The 22,543-nt window shown below is 49.4% G+C and overlaps 1 protein-coding gene across 4 annotated transcripts in view; it reads right to left on the bottom strand.

The window, feature by feature from the left end:
• Window positions 1–1,661: 1,661 nt before the first annotated feature.
• The window catches only part of TPK1 (thiamin pyrophosphokinase 1), a 243,838-nt gene continuing 222,956 nt past the window's right edge, over window positions 1,662–22,543 (bottom strand). For all 4 annotated transcript variants that reach the window (XM_071221711.1, XM_053926551.1, XM_053926552.1 and 1 more), the window contains one exon: window positions 1,662–3,167. In XM_071221711.1, the coding sequence (XP_071077812.1) occupies window positions 3,049–3,167 (119 nt within the window). In that variant the 3' untranslated portion in view covers window positions 1,662–3,048. The remainder of the gene's footprint in view (window positions 3,168–22,543) is intronic.

Below are 22,543 nucleotides of genomic sequence, written 5' to 3' on the forward strand. Positions count from 1 at the left end.
GGCCAGTGATGCTTCTGTGTCTCCTGAAGTGGCCCTAGTTCCCTTCCCAAAAGGAAAGTGCTCTGTCTGCATAGCACAAATTAAGGGAGGAAGATATACAGGGGTGGGCAAACGTAGGTGTACAGTTGTTCATATGGAAACTAATACAATCATTGATAATCAGATGAGAATAAATTGTTTTGCAAACTCATAACCATAAACCCACTTTTGCCCACCCCTAGACTCCACTGCCTGACCCACAGCTGGGACTGTGGTCCACCCCCAGTTCCTGGGCCCACGCAGTCCCCCCAGAGCTGGGGCCATTGGTGGATTTCCCCAGCTGCCTGAAGAGCAGAGTGGTCAGAGTGTGTTTTCACTGATCAAAGACCAGGTAGCCCGGTGCCATTTTGGGCTGCCCATCGCCAGATTGTAAGAGCTATAAATCTGACCCATGCGAGGAAGAAAGACTGAAGTCACAGGGGCCTGGGAGGCCAGGTGGCTTTCCCAGCAAGGCCCAGCACCCTGGAGGTCAGGATGGGCCCTGGACAGGATGGGGCAGCGTGGGGAGGGAGGCCTGGCAAGCTCCCGGGGTGCACCTGAGACCTCGTCATCTGCAGACTCCCTGTGTTCGTATAAAAGTGATCATTGATAGATACTTCTTTAAATGACGTGTTTGGGCAGTGGAAAATTGCACTTAAGTAGTTCTGAGGAATGGAAAGGGGTCACACACCTCGTTCTGGAGCAGTCTGGCAGGAATTGGGGGTGACCTCTGCGGTAGGAGAAAGCCCCCCGTGGGCGCCTGTGTGGCGGCATGAAATGTGGGTGGGGATGTGGAGAGTCTCCGTGCTCCCCGCCCCCATCAGTGAGGACTAAGCGTCAGCAAAGAGCATTCTTTTTGCTAACAGTCCACTTGTTTTCAGAGTAAAGAGCACACGCATTCTTTTGTAGTGGAATCTGTTAAAACAATGGTATGTTGTGAATATGTTTCTAGTAACGAACACCGAGCAGCTGAGCCTCGACTTGGGAGAGGTAGACAGTGCTGTAACATTGGGTGCGGAGGGTACCCGCCCCTGACCCGCCGCTCTGCTTCTCTCTAGTCTCGTTCGGGGCAGGTCTGGTTGGGGACAAGGGTTGTCTCATGTCAGTTTTCCTGCTGGAGGTTCCGTCTTAAATGAGCCCAAGAAGGAGACAGTGCCTGGCGGCCCTTTCCCGGGCTGCTCTGCATGTGTTTGGGCTGGGAGTGGGGAGGCGGGCAGAGTGTGGCCCTGACTCGCCCCCCCCCCCCCCCCCCCCCCCGCCCCAGCACTGGGTACTTGGCCTGCGCTCTGAGGCCTTGCTTCCCGGGTTTCCTTTGCTTCCTCTGCTCAGGCAGGTCCCCCTCTCTGTTCACTTTTCTCCTGCTCGTAAAGCCCCCCCTGTCCTTCCCACACCCCACAAGGGGAACAGGTCTGCACATATTCCCTGGTGTGCAGATGGGGTCACGGGGGATCTAGACAGTAGCTCCCGTGGAGAGAGAGTAGAGGACGTGTTAACGATAATCCTGGGTTGTTCCCGAAATCAGAAGTACTGGTGTTACCCATCATCCCTGAGCATCTTAAAATATAGAAACATTGATATGAGAGATTGGTGATAATGAAACACAGTTGAGAAGAGACTGTTTTCTTAGAAACTGACTGCAGGCGTGCACATTAACTGAAAGTTTTTATTTGACACCTGGACTTCAACCTCAGGTATACCTGCACACACAATTACAGCGATGTCTAGTGACTGGTCACTCACAGTTTATTTGACACCTGGACTTCAACCTCAGGTATACCTGCACACACAATTACAGCCATGTCTAGTGACTGATCACTCACAGGCCGGGTCGGCAGAGGCCTTCCCCGCTCCACTGCCTGGCAGCACCGGGAGGGACAGACTGCGGCCCCTCCCCACAGCACTCGGGTTGCGTGTGGGAACCTGCAGGGCTGGTCCTCCTCACCTCAGGGTGCTATGGCAACGTCCGGTTTGGGAAACGGGACAGGAGAGGGTAAGAGGTAGAAGAGGGTCTCAGCATGAAGGCGACTCGAACACAGCTCAGGGCCCCGGGCGGTTTGACGCCGTCACCTTGTGCACTACCCGCCCAACAACCGGCAGTGGCCGGTCTGGGTGTGGGCAGGGGCTCGGGCCCCTCCGGTGTGCAGCTGAGGACAGGGCCTCAGGGTGGTCGTGGCCGGACTGGGACGAGAATGCCGGCCTTCAGGCCCAGGCCCCTCTGCACCCGGTGCTCACTCACCCACACCCTCGCCCCGGCTACCAAGCTCATTTTCGGGCCATCTGAATAAACGTGCCATCTACGGACCAGGAGATTTTCGGGGAGAGGTATGTCAGGAATGGCCCCACATTCAGGCTCGTCTCCTGCACACAGGGGTTTCAGTCGAGGCCGTGACTGTGAGGAGTGCAGGCTGGCCGGTCACTCCACCAGAGTGTGGCGCTGGGGCATGTCATGGGGCTCTAGGACTTGTCATTTGTCTCTCATGCCATTTCTCTTTTCAGCTAGAGTTTCCAGAACGGCCTGTTTTCAAATTTAACAATTAGGTCTCATTTTTAAGAGACACTGAAAAGATGGCAATAAGGCCAAAGTAAAAGGGTGCAGTGCTAACCTCTGAACCTGTGTTACACGGAGGAGCCCGGTACTAACGGGTGCTGGGAGCAGCCGGGGTGCTGAGTGCCGAAGGGTGTGCAGGAGGCGGCGTGTGTGCTGGGTACCGGGGAGCCTTCTCGGCTTCCAGTGAAAGCCATTTTCCGGGGTGAGCGGGACGATGAATAGCACAAGGGTAATCAGTACTGAACTGTGCAGTGAAATGGTCCACATCAGCTTTCGACGGAATGTGATAGAGTTTATTTATTGTCTTAGAAATGATTTCCCCCTCACTATAAAACTAAGGCCTGTCGTTTACTTTACCTGAACTACCTGAACACTGACATCTCTAAAACTAGCGGCTTCCCGGGGAGAGGCTGGGAACCCTGCCACTGAGGACGAGACCGCTGCTGAGCAGGGAGCGGTGGGCGGATGAGGTCAGCCAGAGGTCAGTTTTTGATGGCCATGGTCCAGAGGAGCGGGTGGTCCGTGTCCACGGTCACCACCCCTGATCCGTCGTAGGTGTTGGACGTGCTCACCAGTGTTCCGAAACTGAGCACGTGATTTGCTGTAAGAAAATGAGAGAAAAAACGTTTGGTGAAAGCCAACCTTTCTCTATGTGGCATGACTTTGTCAACAGTTACCAAAGAGCAAATAAGCACGTGCTTTGGTAGAAGATTATATAACATGGGGCAGGCGGAATAGACGACATGGGGCTGGGAGCGGTGACCACCTTTCCCGGAGCTGGTTGTGGACCATTCAGATGTATGCCTTTCTCATACAAAATTTCATTCAAATTTTTTCTTTCCTTTCTTTTCTTTACCGAGTGTAAAACCAAGACCCATTTCTGTAACGTGCTACTTAATTCCTTGCCTGGTGCGATTTTAATTTTTTCTTGATGATTCAGAACATTTTACATCAGTTACTAAACTCTGCAGCGACATTGTTTTAGCTTCAAATATAAATGATATCGGGCAGAAAACTAATTGCTTCAAGACAGCACAGGGTTTTGATTTTTTTTCTCATAACTTAAGCCAAAATGGACAAGACTTATTTTCTGTAAAGTTAATAGGAACTCAAAGGTCAAAGCAGACTTCCAAATGTGCGTGTGTAACATTGAGCTCAGCTGCACAAGGAGGGTAAGAGATGAGATAATCGCACACACCACTTAGTTCTCCCAGCGAAGGCTGACGAGTTAAGTCACGTGATGAGAACGTACATATTCTTAATTACGATGTGAGATCTATTTACGTCTCTGACTGGATGACTGCAGTGAGCGCCCAGGTGCAGATGCGCACCCTCACCCGGCGTGGCTTATGGAAGGGCGGTTCACTTCACCAACGTCACGGTCTTATTTATTTATTTAGCTAAAATTCAAAGAGAAAAACACACGAACGCTGTGGAGCCCACCCGTCAGAGTCGGAAGAGGCCCCTCCCACCCGGTGTTAACTGAGGGTCGGTGGTGTCCGGGCAGGAATCCGACCTTACCGCTCACTCCCCACCAGAGGGAGCCTGTTCTCTTTCCGAGGAAATCCTTGAAAAGGCCATTTTAAAGTGCAGAAATAGTATTACAGGATAATGTAACATCAGGACTACCAGTTCACAGAGCTTACTCATTAAAACGCCAATTATTTGCCAACACCTGTAGTAACGTAAACACGAAGGGATGAAGTGAACCGACACAGGAGGAGAGCCCCCAGGTGGCTGGCACGCTAACCTGTAATTTAGTGCAAGCAGCTCTCATCTCTTCAGTAGCCTGAAGTTTCTAAATGACTTTAAGATGCATGTACGTTACATGTGCAAAGCCAGACAAGCTTACGTGGCTAGTGGGTTACGGGGATGACTGGAGAGAGCTTCGCTGTGAAGTCAACTTGGAATCTGCTAGAGGAAGAAGGCTGATTCTCCCGCCCCGCCCCCCCCCCCCCCCCCCCCAGGCCTGGGGTTTCCCAAGAGCCCACAGGGGGCGGGCTGGGGCCACTCATTCACAAAGGCGTGTGTTATTCGCACAGGGCGCACCGGGGTCCTGCTGGCTTCAAAGTGGAAACTCCTAGTCCAGGACCGGGCCTGCGCTGTCCACCTGAGTTCGACCGTGCATTTTAGGATTCTGGAGACAGGTTAGATCAAAATCCTGGTTTTCACCTGGGCTCACAGGAGTGCTGATTTGAGTGCTGTCTTTTTTCCATGGTTACTCTAGTTAAAGGTTTGTTAATTCTGTGTATCTTTGCAAAGAACCAGCTCTTAGTTTGTTGATCTTTTCTATTGTTTTCTTGTTCTCTGCTTCTTTCTGTGGTAACCTTTATAATTTTCTTTTCTTCAGCTAACTGTGGGCTTGGTTAGCTCCTCTTTTTTCGAGTTCCGTAGGGGAAAGTTAGGCTGCTCAGTCCTGATCTCGGTGTGGGCGTTCAGAGCTGCGAGCCTCCTCTTAGAGCTGCCTTGCCGCGTCCTTTCAGCTTTGCTGTATTTCCAGCCTCACTGGTCTCGGGCACTTTTTATTTCCCTTTCAGTTTCTTCTTTGATCCCTGGTTGCTCAGGAGAGTGTTGTTCAATTTCATGGATTCATGCATTTTCCAGTTTTCTTCTGTTGCTGATTTCTAGTTTCATACCACTGTGGTCAGAGAAGACGGTTGGTACGGTTCACTTTTCTTGGATTTGCTAAGACCCGTTTTGTGGCCTAACTTACGATCTATCCTAGAAAACGTTTCACGTGTTGTCTCGGTCGCCTGCCAAACTGTAGGCTGAGCTGCACAGCTGCCTGGGCTCCCTGGCCAGGCTTCCTAGACAGACAGTACGGGTCCTACAGCCACAGCAGGATGCAGGGCCACCAAGCAGCTTCCCTGCGGTGCAGCCAGCCAGCTCAGGGGCCAGCTGGGCTCTTGCTGGGCGACTGCATCAGGCAGGACTGCACACCGAACTCCCTGGCCACATGAAGCCGCCAGCTTTGTGCTGCAGATGGGGAAAGTCACGTGCCTCTATAAGCAGGGCTGTAGGACAGGCTGTGTGGCTTCCCAGGTGCTCTGGTTAGCGTCCCTGGCTGGGCCTGCTGAGGCTGCATTCAATAGTGGACAGAGCTATACATTCGTTTTCCCCCGCCCAAGTGCGGCAGCTCTACAGACTCCAAGTCCAGCAAGGCTCTTGTCTGGGGACAAATTGAGTAGAATTGTGCACCAAGCTCCCCGGCCACATGGTTACTATATTGGCCCTGCTCTCCAGGGCCACTGCAATTGGGGTACAGGATGGGCTTTGTCGATTCCTAGGTCTGGCTAGGTTTCCTGGTCAGGTGGGGTTGGAGGTTGTATTCAACAGTGGGCGGGACTACAAATGATCTTCCCTACCTGGCGGGGGCCAAGAACAGGCCCCCGGGCTGACAAGGCTTTTGCTTGGGGACCACAGCAAGCAGAACACTCCACCGAGCTCCCTGGCTACAGAGCCCCGTGCTGGCTCTGCAGAGGGCGGGCGGCTGGGCTGGGACCTACACTGCGTGTAGGTGGGGCTACGAATCAGCAGCTAACCAGCTCCAAGGCTGGCGCAGCGGAAGCACCGCATGCCCCACGCCATCCCCCCTCTCAAAGACCCCAGCCTGTTTGGAGAAAGGGCCACACAGGGCAGAACAGGACACTGCAGGAGCAGGAAAGCAAGCATGCTGCCTCTACAATCAGCTCACTACAGTTGGTCTTTATAATTTTTTGAACTCTAGACTTAAAAAGGAGCTTTCTATGTGAATGTGGGAGGCAAACTTTCTATTTAAAAATGGTTAATTTACACTTTTAAAATAGGACCCCTTGCTCTGGCTGGGTGGCTCAGTGGGTTGGGCATCGTCCTGTAAACTGAAAGGTGGCAGGTTTGACTCCCAGTCAGGGCACAAGCCTGGGTTGGGGGCGTGTGAGAGGCAACCGATCGATGTTTCTCTCCCTCTTTCTCCCTCCTTTCTCTTCTCTCTAAAAATAAATAAAATCTTTAAAAAAATAGAAACACTTGGGAACACTGTTATTAAAGTTGTTTCCTATAAGAAAGCACTTACACTTGTAGTTTTCTTGAATATTTTCAAAAGTTAAAGTGATATATCACCTTCTCATGGTCTTGAAGGCAGAAACTCAAAGTAACCCTAATTTATAGGCATAGAGCACACGCCTTTTGTGTATTCACGTTGATTAGAGTCTTAGCAAGAAAAGAAGTCTAAGACCATATATCATAGAAATACAGTTATCTGTATATTGGCACTATCCAATAGAAATATGTGACCCACACATCTACGTTTTAATTTTCCAGTAGCCACATTAAAAAAGTAAATATAAGTAAAATGTTAGCATGTACATTTGCTGTCGTTGAGATATAATTGACATATTATTTTCAAGTGTACAATATAACAATTCGACACATGCATACTGTGACGGGATGAGAACTTCTAAGACCCCTCTCGGCCGCTCCCGGAAATACAACGCGGTACTGTGACTACGGCCAGGCCAGCACGTCCATAGCACTTGTTTCATAACTGTGTCCTCCACCAATCTGTTCTCTGTTCGGGTTGTTTGTTTTTAACATTCCACATAGAAGTGCGACCATAAGGGATTTGTCTTTTTCTGTCTGACTTATTTCACTTTGCATAATGCGCTCAAGGACCATCCATATTGTTGCAAATGGCAAGATTTCCTTCTATTTCACGGCTGAGTGATATTCATCACTGAACACTTAGTTTCCATGTCTTGGTTATTATGAATAATGCTGAAGCGAACATGGGGATACTGATACCTTTTCAAGTTACTGGGTTTTTTTCCTTCAGATAAATACCCAGAAGTGGGGCTGCTGGACTGAATGGTGGATCTATTTTTAATCTTTGAGGACCCTCCACACTGTTTTCCATGTTGGCTGCGCTGATTGACTCCTACCAACGGTGCACAGCCTTTTTTCTCCCCACTCAAGCCAACACTTGCAATTTCTGGTCTTTTTGATGACAGCCATTCTAACAGGCGTGACGTCACATTCTTGTTTTGATTTGCATTTCCCTGATTAGTGATGTTTCACATACCTGTTGGCTGTCTGTGTGTCTTCTTTGGAAAAATGTCCGTTCAGATCCTCTGTCCACTTTTTAACCAGACTGGTTTTTTTTTTTTTTTTTCTTTTCTGCTACTGAGTTGTAGGAGCTCTTTGTATGTTTTGGATATTGACTTGTTATCTGATCATTTGCAAGCATTTCCTTCCCTTCAGTAGGCTGCCTGTGCATCTTGCTGATGGTTTCCTTTACTCTGAAGGGGATTTTAATTGACATAGTCCCACTTATTTATTTTTGTTTTTATGGCCTTTGCTTTTGTTGTCAAGTCAGAAGAATCACTGTCAAGGCTGATGAAAAGGAGACTTCTCCCTGTGTTTTCTTGTAGGGGTTTTACAACTTCAGGTCTTATGTTCAGATCTTTAACCCATTTTTCGTTGATTGTTGTATGGTGTTCAATTGAGGCCCAGCTTTCCCAACACGATTTATTGTAGAGATTGTCCTTTCTCCACTGTATACCTTGGCTCCCTTGTTAGAAACTGACTATATGAGCATGGGTTTATTTCTGGGCTATTTGTTCCATTGATCTGTGTCTTTTTAAAAGGCCAGTACCACACTGTTTGATGACAATAGCTTTGTGATATAGTTTGAAATCAGGAAGGGTGACGCCTCCAGCTCTGTTCTTCCTCAAGATTGCTGGGTCTTCTGTGGTTCTATCCATTCCTGTAAAAAATGCCACCACAGTTCTGGTGGACATGGCAATGAATCTGTAGATCGCTTTGTGGAGGATGGACATTTTATCAGGATTAATTCTTCCAGTCCATAAGCTTGAAATATCTTCCCGTTTATTTGTGTCTTTTTCAATTTATTTCATCAGTGTCTAATAGTTTTCAGTGTAGAGCTCTTTCACCTCCTTGGTTAAATTTTTTCCTAGATATTTTATTTTATGCAACTGTAAATTCTTTCTGATAGTTTGTTATTAATATATAGAAATACAATAGATTTTTGTGTATTCATTTGTGTATCCTGCATGTTCACTGAATTCATTTATTACTTTCTAACAGTTTTTTTATGGAGTCTTTAGAGTTTTTTTTTTTATATACAGGCTGGGCAAAAATAGGTTTATAGCTATGAGTACACAAAACATAGTTTGGTCTTATATTATTATTTATTATTGTATTATTTACAACTGTAAGCCTACTTTTGCCCCCCTGTATAATATTACATCACCTATCTGAAAGTAGTGACAATTTTACTTCTTCCTTCCTGATTTTTTTTTTTCATTTTGCCTAACTGTTCTGGCTGGGACTTCCAATCCTAAGTTGAATAACATGTCAGGGATGGGCCACTTCTATTCATTTAATCCCGTATGTCTAAAATGTGATTTTGACATGTCGACAACATAACAACTCTTGAGGTGTCCTACGTTCCTTCTTCATACTAAGTCTTTGGGACCCGATGCGTATTTACACGGGCAGTAGTGGCTGCTGTATGGGCTGGACGTGCTGACTGAGGTCACTGACGCGGGGCCCACACTCAGGACTCCAGTATCTGTCTTCCAGGGCAGCATTGTTTCTGGGCTGCTTATTACAGGCACTGATTTTCCTTTCACCTGCACACACGCAGGGATGCAGTCTCGGGTTACATAGGGACTACTGACTTCAACGCGAGAATATTAAATCATTTACAGGTACTTAACATACCCACTCAGCAGGGAGAAAGCCAGTCCTCGGCCCTTCAAAGCTGAAGGCTGAGGAATACGTAGCGGAACTTTAGCAAAGAGCACCGAAATGCCAAGTCTCAACCAAGCTAACCTGAAACCGCTGACGGAATGCACGCTGCACTCCTGGAGGGACGGGAGGAGTGGGCCCTGCCTGGCACACACCAGCAACGTGCACCACACTCACCCCAGACCACCAGCTCCCCCCCTCCTCCCTAGCGATCATGTCATCCCCACGTGGAGGAATAACTGATAGGCCCCCTTGCCTGTCACCTTCCCGTCCCACACCCCAAACCTCTTGCCCGGCCATGTGAGGCCCTTCATCATCTGGCTGCTTCCTCCCATATCGGCCAAGGGCCTTTTCTTTAGTGGATCGGGAACTTCCTGCTCCCCTGGAAAGCTCTGAGGTGCCCTCTCTTCTGGCACATCTCCAGTCTTTTCCATGCTTGCTGTGTCCTTCAAGGCTAAAGACATATGCCACCGTCTAGCCTGTACAGCTCACTCTGGCTCTCCCCCTACTGGTGGATAATGATTCCCTCTTTTCTATTTACAAATGGCTTCATTGCTTCCCTAGAACGTTCTTTGTATTGAAAGTTGGCTATTTAGACTCCTGGCCCAGGGCTGGCAAAGTACAGGCTGAGTCTCAAACATCTCGTTCCAAAATTCAGCAGACCACTTTAAAGAATTAGGGCCCTCTGAGATAGAGAAAAACACTAGGAATGCTGCAAAATAATGTCAAATAATAGAAAGAATCCCCACAGGCAACGAGAGGAAAAGCTCTTTTCTCAGAAGAATGCTGACTGCAATAGGAACGGGCAGCGGAATTAGAGAATCTGAGAGGCATCATTTGCCGCTGCCACTGTAATAACCGGTTCAGGCAGGAGTCATCTGTTCATGGACGCTAGAACCACTGGGTGAAATGTTGTCCGGGAGCGTGATACTTATAGTTTCAAAGAGCCACTCTATGTATTACTTTTAATTTAAAACAAAGGTAGCAGACAGATGTCAGGAATGTCATCTTAACCAAATGGTCAAACGTAGCATCACCAATAAAAGGACAAACTGACACTGTGGGCTCCCTGATGTGATGCTGGGATGGATGCAATCCAACATCACTGATGTAATAATTCTTGCCAAAAATGCTCAGGCTGAATCTAACCTGGGGGGAAACTGTCAGGCCAATGCAGACTTTTGGACCCTGGACAGGCCAGCTGGCCTGGGCTGTTCAAAGCCGTCGGTGTTAAGGAGAGCTGGGTGTGTGTGTGTGTGTGTGTGTGTGTGTGTGTGGCCTCCCTGGATTAAAGGATACTAAGCAGACATGTCAACTAAATACAACGCATGCATTTTTCAGATTTTTCAGTGGATGGTATAGACAGCATTACTGGGAAGATTAAGGGGCATGAACATGAGCTGCGTAAGACTATTGGAGCAATGTTGCATTTTGGGGAGTAGGTAATGGCACTGTGGTTATGAAGGAGAATATTCTCGTTCTTAAGAGACACAACCTAAAGAACTTGGGGGGTTACGTGTCAGCATGCCTGCGACATACAGACAGCCCCAACACGTACAGTCAAAGCCTGGTAGGTCAAACTGTCACAATGGTGTGACTGTATCCGGTACAGACTGTGCTCCGAATGCTGACCCTCCCTGGGCGAGTGCCGTGGGTGCGACACCGCAGCATCAGGGAGGAGACTGCCCGACTGCCGGCTCCCGGAAGTGCGCTGAGCCTGGTGAGGTAGGCGGGGCTGGACTTCAGTGGGTTAGGTGTGTGAAATGCGCCTTTGACTTTTGAGATTTTCAACTTACGATGGTTTATCGGGACATAACACCATCACCAGATGAGTAACATCAGTGTTTTCAAGTGGTTCAGAAAGCAAAATACACACACAAAGGAAAAACTGTGTAAGTAGAAAGATGTTAACAATTGGTAAATTTGGGTAAAATGTATACAGATTTTGCTGTTGGTTTGACCTTTTTCAATGTTAACATTAAAATTTAGGGCAAAGTTTGGGGAAAAGACCAAGAACTTATGAAGGGAAGTACTTCCCCCCTTGTTCTCTTTATTTCCCTAAAAGCTGAAGCAATACCATTATAAGAATCAGATCAGGAGATGCCCATTGATTCGAAGTGCATTAAAATAAATGCAAATTCGGGAGAATGGGAGCCAAATTTCGGAGGCGGTCATCTGGCTCTCATTTCTGCGCTACAGCTTCCTGGAAGAGCCCCCTAAGAGAGGACACGCTGCGCGCACAGCCTGGAACAAGCGGGAGCCCTTCCTTTGTCAGCTTCCTGGGGCTCACCGAGGACAGCCCTGACTTCCGCGCACTGCTGCAGGAGGGCCTGAAATTACCCTGAATCAAGAGCCGTACCTCCCTAGTGCGGGCCTTCGTAAGAGCAGGCTCACTCGTGGCTATGCACACCCAGATAACGAGCCCTCAGCCGGGCTTTCTTTGTGGACATTGTCGCTCAAAACCTTGACTTGCTGAGGACCCCCTCCAGGGCGAGCACTGGCCACCTCTCTGTCCTGCCAATTAACCCTTTCTTGAACTCCAGGGTCCCTGGAAGGGCTGTTGTAATTCTATTGAAAGTGGTTGCATTTATCTTCATCTGTCTCAGAAGTCACACTTTTCCTTTGCCCTTGGATCGGGGTTGGAAATCATTAGAAGGCTTCTGATGCCCAATTATTCTTCCTTCTCTCCACTCCCTGTGGTATGACTCAGCCCGCTGTCCAAAACACAATTAGACAGAGAACATGCTGCTGCCTGAAGGTATCAAGGCTGACTGTGCCAGTTAGAAAATGGCTCCTGAGATTAACATCTTCAAATAAGCCAAAAGATGGTATTGTTTTCTCTGCTGAAAAGAATTCCCTAATGTGTTATATCATTAGCCTGTTCTACTTGCAGGACCCAGGCTGCCGTTAAGGAGCCAATGGAGCTGCTTTAGGGGGAGAGAGCTTCCTGGGCTACGGAATGGAAAGGAGAGTTCAGGTCCACAGAATGAGGTCTGCTTATGGTAATCATGAGTGGTAAAAGCAATGATGTGTGTAGAACTGGCCGGGAATTTCCAGTGTGAAAAGTCATCAGACTTAAGTGTGTGTGCAGAGGGGAATGCTCGTCGGCCCAGAGGCTGCGCGGAACTGATTTTCTTTGCTCTAGTTACTTCCCTGTCTCCCAGGGCCCTGCCTCCTGCGGGCACCGGCAGGCCCCCAAACACTGCCACGGGCATGACAGGTATGACCGCACGTGGCAGAGACGATGGGATCCTGGGACCCCGAGTGCGGCTGGCCTCTGCCAACTTTCCCCTGCAATGTCCTTTCAGCTTTCACCTAAAGCTCCTCAGGTGACCTCAGCATCCATTTGCAAAACAGCAATAACACCTGTCCTGTTGTCTCTAATGCAGCTGTGGTGAATGTGAATGAGCTAATGTCTGTGAAGGGCTCTGACTTCTCCCCAAAAGGACCGACAATCTGTTGTATTTTCATCTGCACCGAGGAGCGTTACAGTGGCATTGGCTTGTGTCCTGCAAACGTCAAGAGGTTATTCTGAGTACATCAAGCAGTGGAAGCGGCCTAGGAAAGTGCAGACGGGAAGAACACGTGAGGCAGCACAGTCCACGCTTCTTTAGGACGTGCCCAAGTGATGAAGCCCAAGCGACAGCCAGATAAAAACCACAGAGTGCGATGTGGGAGAACAGGCGTAGACACACTGGGTGGGAAATGCGATGCAGGTGGTCGAAGGGGCCGCACTCCCGCACCCTGGGAGGAAGAGCGAGGAGATTAGAAGAATGGAATGTGGGGGGGGTAAGTTGGTAGCACCCCCAGAAAAACCGCTCTGAATGGCATTACAGATCTGAGGAAGATCTGACTGAACCAGCATATCTACGCCTCCCGTGTAAGCTGACTTGTCATCTAACAAGGACTTACGCCCCATCAAGGCAGCCGGCAACCTTCTCTCTGACCATACAGGGTTCAGCGTCTGTGGCGTGTGATGGGTAGGACCTGGATTATAGCTGTCACCTCAGTCTGATGGAAGTGGCAGCGGTGGCAATGACACACACTTGGTGACATCAGAGAGCACAAGCCCAGGGGTAGCCGTGGAACTAAAGCCAGGTGGCTATGAGAGGGGATGAAGGCCTGGGGACTCCACTTTACAATCCGCAGACAAAAATGCGTTTGGACTTAGTTAAAAACAAATTTCTTACAGTCTTTCAATGCCAGGCTAGTATCTGGCATTAATACACGCTGCCTAAGGCAGAAGAAGGACAGACGGTCATCAGAGGTAACTGTGCAGCATGCAGACGAACTGCCCGACTCAGACGTGTAAGAGAAAAAGCCACACTCTGGCCTGTGCACACTGACCATAACCGGAAAGCCTGCTTGTGCACGCAGGTGTAACTTTTCGCACAGTGCACGGAAGCAGGAAATGAAGAGCAGAAATGCAGGGCCCTGCATTCTCAGGGGGCGGGCCACAGTGAAAGAGCAGGACCCAAATTCTGCACGCGAGGTACTCACACCATGTTTACAGTGAGGGTGTTTTCAAAAATACCTACGTTATCTTACATATTCACGCACATCCCCACAGTCTTCCCATTTCTACCACCCAGGAAGAGTCGGAGAACCATGGCACCTCCGGGTCAACCTCAGGAGTGATGGTTGGGTCCCATCAGGGCGGGTTCTCCTAGCTGAGCCTGGGGTGACTAGCCGGATGAATCAGAGGGTCTGTCTGGCTGTGCGAAGGCTCTGGAAGTTCTGCCTGTTTGCCACGCCCATCCCTCTGGGATTCTGGCTCAATTGTGGGAAATTCAGCCAGACCCGCTGCTCCACAGACGTGGCCCCTTGTGATGGAATGCCCACTCCTCTCCTGAAAACACCTTCCCTGTGTCCCCGTGTCCCTGCAGGGTCCCTGTCACCTCCAGTTTTTCCCAGCTCTGGCTGCCGCTCCCCTGCCTCACCCTACCAGGGACATCGATCCATGCGACTTGCCCTCAGCTCCTTTCACAGGGACGGTCCTCCTGGTCCCTCTCAGCCGGGAACTCTGCGAGGCCCGAGTTGAACACATTTGCAGGGCAGAAGTGGCAGGTGGACGCTGACCATTAAGGAGAGTTCACTGAGTACGCAGCTGTTTTTAGAGCAGAATGTCAACCATGAGGGTCTGACCGCTGTCTTTCAGGGAGAACACACTTAGGCCGGGTGTTTTAGGAGGAACAGATAGGATGTGTCACACCGAAGGCAACGAAGCAGTACCTTAGACTTCATCCACAGACCTACCACATACGTCTTTGTGCCTGCCGCAAGCGTGCTTCATCATGGCCTGCTTTCACGGTTCATTTTCCCCTGCTGATCCACAACGACAGTATTTCATGTGAGAAATAGCGGCATCACACTACACGAATATTCTAACGAGTCTGAAAGCATTGTCCGTTCCTAAAAGCAGGTCACTGGGACTCACATCACCGTACCCCTGCTGTAGGGGCCATTGTCCATTTCCAACATCCCCGCGTGGCTCCTTTCCTGACGAAGCCTCCACTCCTCTCCTCTTGGTGAACGTCCTTTGTGTTTACTATGTGCACGCCAGTCGATGTTAGACTGTCCCGGCCTCGGTTCATAACCTTCTACTCAGCATCTTCTATAACTGCTGTGGGGTGCTGGTGCGCTCCACACAGTCTGTCCGTGTGTTCACTGCTCGGATGTCTTTTTCTCCCAAGCAGGCATACGGCCTGGTCTAACTGACTTGAGCGTAGAAGCTGTAACCTGAAAGGGACATCACTGTCCAGCTGGGGGCTCTGACAGATAAAGCGCACTGCTCCTGCCTGACCCAACTAGGGTGCCGGGCTCAGGCTCTCCCCACTTGGCACTTCCCCACTCCCACACTAGGGCGGCCTCAGGGAGCTCACTAGGTCTTCACGGCTTGGGAAAATGGAGTCCGAGAGCCCCTGGTCTCACATCCAACCCTTTCCTTCTGGTCTGGGAAAACAACTCAAGACACCTTATTGGCCTCAGAACACACAGCACCAGCCCTCTGGCCTCCAGCGAGTGTGCCTTCTGCTACCATGGAGTCACATATGCTGCTTTCCTCAAAGATGCACTTTCAGATTGGATCAAAGTTCAGTGATTTGAGCTACATGCCGAATATTTAGATTGCTTGAAATGTGGCTATGTTACCTAAGTCTTTCTAAAGCTTAGTCACAAAACAGAGTGAAGCGATTCCTGCAGTCCAGCCAACACTGTGGTCCGCGGCCCAGCAGGCGCCTGATGCAGAGGGTGTCACCCCTCCTCCTCTGCTTGCAGAAGCCGCAGCGCCCGGCCCACCGAGGGGCGCTAACCCCAGCACTCGGCTCTGCATTCTCACTTAGAAAATGCACGACGTAATTCCGTGAATAAAACACCATCTGTAGGAGACTAGTTGTCAGCACTGGCCACTGTTCAGTTAAGTCGTATTAACAGTCTAGACAGGGGGCAAGAGAACACCATTCAGCAGGATTAGCAGCAAGACATGGTTCGATACTTGGCTTTTAGTAACAACATTTTGCTATATCTGTAGAAAATGCAGACAAAAATTAAGGCGATATTTAGCTAATCTGTGTTCACTTTGAATAGGGGAAGATAATTTCATGGTATAGAAGAAAGATTTAAATTACAGAGCATTTATTTGTAATTTTATGGAAACTGACCTATATTTTTACAGAAGATAAATTCATTTGTAATAAATGACTGTATTTGTAACTATCAGAGTGAAAATTAGTGTTTTTAAAATACCTACAGCAATTATACTCAGAGATCAGATAATTACAAAATTTTTATGTAGAAAAAATATTTACTTTGCAGGGAGGGATGGAGAATGTGAAGAATAATCACTCCTTCAAATCTGAGTTACACGGCTGGTACAGGGTAACGTCACATCAGAGCTGCAGGGTGCCAGCCATATGTGCCTGGCAGGATACAGACGAATTTACGACTCTAATCTGTTTGGTAAAAACTGTCATTATTAAAATTAAACTAGTCTTAAAAATCTAAATCCCAAGTATGTTCATGTAGAAATAGCTCGTGAGTATGTTCTCTACATTTGTCACTAAGAAATACACAATCCCGAATAGTTCCTGCTGCTACCCAGGCTGGCCGAGTGACAGGTCGGAGCCTCCCTGCCCCTCTGGAGCACGGGGTGCCCAGCTGGTGGGGGGCTGGGCGGGAGGCAACTCTGATCGGGCCCTCAGGGCGCCTGGCTGACCAGCAGGGTCTAAGCTCCTCACTGCTGCCCAGTCAGTAGCGGATGGAGCATCGGGACCCACCCTCCTGATGGTTACAGCCGAGACTTCTTTCTTTTCTGCTCTTAAGGACATTTTTTCTGGAAGCAGTCTGGGAGCAGCAAACCTCTCCCTGCTCATTCTTCCTAAAACCTCTCTCTCCTTTGGAACGACGCAAGTATCGGACCTGGGCTCCTCTGGCCTCACTGATGAAGAGGCACCGGGACGCCTCCGCTGTCCCGAGTGCTGGCAGATCCCTGGCTGCAGAGGTGACGGACGCAGCAGTGGTGTCTCTCCCACACGCCACAGTGGAGCTCTGCCAAGGGTGGCTACAGCCTGGCTTCTGCCTGGGCACGTGAGGCCATCTGACGTGGCCTGGAGTGAGTGACTTCTGTCTCTGATCTGGGCCTGGGCCAGCTGCACTGATGAGCAGTGGCCAGGAAGCCGCCTGGGTGTTGTTCTGTTAGTGCCCGAGGGTCCTGTTCTGCACACCTGACGGACACGGCAGTGAAGCCTGTCCTCTCTCCTCAGAATCAGAGGGCCAGCTCCTACAGGACACAGCGCAGGGCCGGGGGCTGCTGTAGGCATTCACGTGACCGACAACATCTCTCTGTTCTGGCCCTCACTCCACAGAAGCCTTCTCCTCTCAGACAGATCCAGAGATAGAAACACCCTGTTCCAGGTCTCGCCTCCTCCGAGGGGTGCAGCAGCTGCGTCGGCAGACTGCCCTTCCTTCTGGTTTCAGGGAGGTGTGGGTGCAGGCTTCACCTGGGGAGGGTGGGTCCGCGCCTCCCGCAGACCCGGGCCTGGTCTTGGGCCCGGTCACACACCTGCCTGCCCTGCGCCCTGGACACCTGCTGCCTGGCCCGCTCCGAGGCATTTCGCCCGACAGGGGGTTTGACCTCTTCTTAATTCAGGATTTAAGTTGCGTCAACATTTGTAATAAACGTTACTGTTTACTAACTTGGCCATTTCACCAGGCCTTTTTCTCCCCGTGTTGCCTTAACATTCTAAGTTTTTAAATCAAAAAGGAGTGTATCTCCATGTCTTCTGCCCATTCTCTGATTAGGTTACATTTTGTTATGGAGCAGTATGAGTTCCTTGTCAGTTCTGGATACCGGCCCCTTATCGTGAGCACATACATGCTGCATCACTGTACACCCGAAACTGGTGTCAGATTGTATGCCGACTATACTTCAGTCAAATTGTTTGAGATTAAAAAAAGATGAAAGGAACAGATTTAAAAATGCAAACTAGTTTTTAAAAAGGGTCGTGAGTCCTATATAGTTCTCATCACGTGCCAGGCGAGAATGTGTTAGGATTAGTGTGGTAGCTTATGGACGCGATTTCACACGTCGTGAAGAACGCCTGGGACGCCGAGGTGGAAAGCTCTCTTTACTTTCTTGGGTGAAAAAGGTCCATATACTAATCACGTTGAACATTATTAGCTCCAGTCCCAGTGAGGTAGGCGCGTGGCCCTCAGAGCAGAGATTTAATGCTCCTCTGAATTAATACACTGGTGTCCTCTGCAGGCAAACGTTACACTTTTGACAGTGCGGCTGACTGCATGTCGCTCAACCTTCAGACACCATGCTTGCGAACAACGGCAAAAGATGTGCTCTGGTATGTGATACATGTTACCGGTTTCTTACATGCTAGGATAAAAGGGTCCACTTTCTGTTTTGATTTAGCCCGGACCCCGCGTACGAGGGAACTTACACAGCCTCCAAACAGTAAAGACCCTTGTGGGAACTGCAGAAATAGCAGACTGTCTTCTAGTCTGCATCCCTCCCATACAGCTGACTGTGACGTGTGGCGCTGAAGAGGTAACGTAATTACAGTGGGGAAGGAAGGAAATACACCCGGAAGACCTGTCTCTTTTTTAAAGACAACAGTACATTTCTGTTGGGTCCATTTACTGGCCACTTTAGGATGCTTGAAATCTCTGTCCCTTTGTGTATCCTTGAATTTTTAACATTTTGTAAAGATTTTGAAAAATGCCAAATTACTGCCCTGGCTGGTGTGGCTCAGTGGATTGAGTGCTGGCTTATGAACCAAAGTGTCGCCAGTTTGGTTCCTAGTCAGGGCACATGCCGGGGTTGTGGGCCAGGTCCCCAGTAGGGGGCGCATGATATGGCAACCAATTGATGCTTCTCTCCCTCTCTTCCCCTCTCTCTAAAAAATAAATAAAATCTTTAAAAAAGTTAAATATAGTTAAAAATGCCAAATTATTGCAACCTACATAGACATTGATGTGCTTTATTTTGTACAAGAGTGATTCTTAGGGGTAGAGTGGGAAGTTGTATGTGTAGTTTGAAAAAAATTCTTAAAATTACAATTACGTTAATCTCTTTTTCAGTGCAAAATTTACTGTGAGAGTTCCCACATTAAGGGTGATGTTTTTACATTTATTTAAAAATTACGTGTTTCAAGAAGCCCTGGCACAGCAGGCGTTCAGTACGCCTGCTGGGAGGGACCACCCCACGCCCTTCTCCTAGACTCGGGCACCCCACAGGCCAGGAGGCTGACGTCACAGCGCAGGCCGGCAGGGCTGGTGGCGGGGATGAAGGGCTCGGCGTGCGTGCACATTTCCAGCCCTGATGTTACAAAGAAGAACTTCGTGAAAAGGAAGTGAGGAAGGCTGCTTTATGATTATGTTTAGGGCTATTCTCAGTTAGTAGGAGAGAGTCTTCCAATTCAAGAAACTCCAACAGAAACAAGAAATCCCCAAAGGCACCTCCCTAATTGTTTACATTATACAAAAGTATTAATATTACAAGTATTATTTCTATGGTTTGCTCCCTACCCTGCATCATGTAAGCCCACAAGAGACCAGGTTTGTTTTGCTTTCTGTTACACCTGCCTACTTAGCATAGTGCCGAGGACACAGTGGACTTACTATAAATATTTATTGAATGAATAAATGAGTATCTGCATAAAGCAAGCAGCATAAAGACTAAGAATGACTTTGGTATTCGTGGGAAACAAACAAACAAACAAAAAAAACAATGCAAGACCTGAAGGTGGTGTCTGCTCCACACACACCCACCCAGGCTGCACCTCGCATCGGGCGAGTCCTCCAGGGAGTCCAGACACAGCCAAGCCCACACCGCTCCTTTGTACCGAGTGTCCCTGAGCCCTCAAAGCAGGGTCTCTTACTGACTTCACAGGAGACCCCTTTCCTAGAACTCAGCATTTCTTTATGGGGTTATTGCTGATTGGATCACACCAACCCCAGGTTCTCCAGAACGGACTGAACATTGCTTCTAGGCCACCTGGCCAACACAGGTGTGTTCAGAAGCACCGGGGGTGGGGCTGGGAGTTGGGGGGAACACCTTCCTCAATGGCTGGACCCATGCTTCCCATCGATCCCTCTCATATGTTTAGTTACCCTTGAGAGCACGGCCTTCCTCTGATCGGTGAAGGGACACACAGCCATGGATGCAACTGCGAGAAAGGTGTTGTGTTTCTGATAAACTAGGTGTTCGGTTAAGCTTTTCATTTCGGCAGGGCATCAGGGGAGAATTCATGACCCTTCCCAGCGGTATCAAGGAGTTTCTCTGACTAGCAGTAGAAAGCACTTTCTCTGTGGCTTAGTGGTTTTACTACTGGAGGAAACATCCCATTAAACTTCCCCGCCAGGCAGCAGGGAGCAGAGAGACTGATTATGTGGAGAAGACAAGGTAAAGGTTTACTATATGATCAATCAATGGTAATACACCCTTGTGTTTCTTATCAGGGAAGCTGCCCCTCAAATACCTTACAGGAACAGGGGAGTTACTGGAGAGCACCAATAATCCCAAACGTTTGCCTACTCCAGTAGACCATTAATCATAACATTTATCAAGCCTTAGGGTTATACACTTTCCTAACTTTAAATTCTCCTTAAACTTGCTTAAGCCTAAACGGCCAGTAGGAATAACAGGAATTCATAACAGCTCTGTGGAGTACTTAACGGGAAGTTCGGGTCAATGTCCTGCATTACTCGAACGCCATGATTCTAGGTTTGAAAGGACATTCGCGACGTGCCTGACGTGATGGCTGGAAAGCACACTGGTTGGAAGTCCCATCTCAGGAGTCGGGAGAGACTGAGGCAAGTCCCTTGTTGGGGCTGGCCCTTGGGATGAAAGGTGTAAATTTGTGCTCGGTGATCTGCTAAGTCTCTGTCCTCTAGTCCACTGGTCCGAGGTCTCTGGCCCGGCCCTCCCCTTCCACAGCTTGGGTTTACGTTACCCAAGGGGCAAAGAAATGTGGAGCAGTTAAAACCAATATTGTCTCTGTCTGGTACAGATGAGACCTCCATTTTAATTCTTGACATGTATGCCTACCAATTTCCTTTCCGCCATTCCGTTATTGACTATTTCCTGAGACTCCTCTCCCTCGGGTTCTAAATTCTTTTAACTAAAGGAATAGTATATTCTACATAGAAGGACATTTTAAGTTTTATAACAATAAAGGGTCGAAATAGAAAGACTGAACATAGAAATGGACAGTGGCCAGAGCACTGGAGAAAACAGAACTCTGACCCACAACCCGCAGAAACCTGCTCAGAAGACCAACCCCTTCCCCGCAACACCCAGCCCAGGTGGCCGGCCTGCCACAGGGCGGACTCACACAGGTCCGGCAGACGTAGCGCCTACGTGAGTGTGGTTGGTAGGGCAATGATACGGGTGTGATAATCTATAGTTTTAATCTGAACATTTCATCTAAAATGTCATGTATATACTTGAGTGTGATATTGTTACGTTACAGAATTACATGCTTGTGATTTTGTAATAAAAGATTCTGTAATGAGAAGGGGGCGCTATTTCTGCCAGGCCCCAGAGGAAGTCAGACCGCCGGTTCTATTGACAGTGCAGGAAAGCAAACGCCACTCCAAGTGTCAGGGACTTGATTAGTGACCGAGTCTCTGTCTCCAGCTCTAAGGGCCACCGGAGACAGCGGGCAGCGCTCCCCTCACCGTCACAGGGAGGCCCGCTGCCCCACCCCGCCCCATGCCGCCCATGCGGGAAGGGCGCAGCAGCCTCTCCCCCGTCTCTGCGGCGGAGCTCCCTTGCCCTCTGCCTGCCTGGAGTCCCTGCGAGTCCCTGCTGACGTGAGCCGCCCCACAAGTGGCTCTGCAGGAACAGGCTGTGCTGCGTTCTTCGGGTGGTATTTGTTTGTTTCCACACAGGAAGCCAGAGGGGCAGCGGGAAAGCACTGGACTTCAACTAGATCCTCAGTTGAAGCAATTTTTCTGTTTCCTCGGTCAATTATTTCTAAGTTCTCAACAGCTACTATTTAGAAACTCCCACACACCACACCCTCCTTCTGCATCCTTCTGCACACCTGATGCCTGAGTTCTCTGAGCGCCTGCGTGTGGCTCCACGCTGGCTTCTCGGGGAAAACGGACGCCCAAGGAGAGCCAGCTGCCTCACGTCTCACCTGCATTCACTCAGACACCCGTGACTCCGTCCACACGCCACCTCTCTTGCTCGGGTCACGATGCAGAAGCAAGCGTCTCTTCTGTCTGACACTCTGGAGCCTGTTGTCCCTGACCTTCTGGCAAGCTCCGTCTACCAATTAGTCACCACACTCTCCGGTTTCTTCCCGTGTCTTCTCTCGTGAGCCCTTCCGTCTGCCCAGGCTCTGCCGGCTTAAACTCCTCCACTCCCGGCCCCACTCCCTGCAGCTGTCACTCCGTCTCTCTTCTCCCACCCGAGAGCCCAAACGTTGGAATTACTTATCTGCACTTCCATTCCCGCTCGTTCCACAGCCAGCTGCCACGCACGTCCCGCCTGGTACTGTCCTCCAGCCACCAACGGCTTCGTTTTCCCCAATGTGACGTGTACTCTTAGTGCCTCCTGTTGTGACTGGCACGTGGTAGAAACTCCTCTCTTTGATAGCTCTGCATTGTTCAGCTATGCACGGGCCACAGCTTCACCTGAACAAGCCCTTACACCCCTCACAACTACAGGATGAAGCAGTTTTATTGCTATGACTCCTGTTTTGGAAATTCGAG

Source organism: Desmodus rotundus, chromosome 6 (genome assembly GCF_022682495.2).
Source record: "Desmodus rotundus isolate HL8 chromosome 6, HLdesRot8A.1, whole genome shotgun sequence".
NCBI classification, from domain to species: domain Eukaryota; kingdom Metazoa; phylum Chordata; class Mammalia; order Chiroptera; family Phyllostomidae; genus Desmodus; species Desmodus rotundus.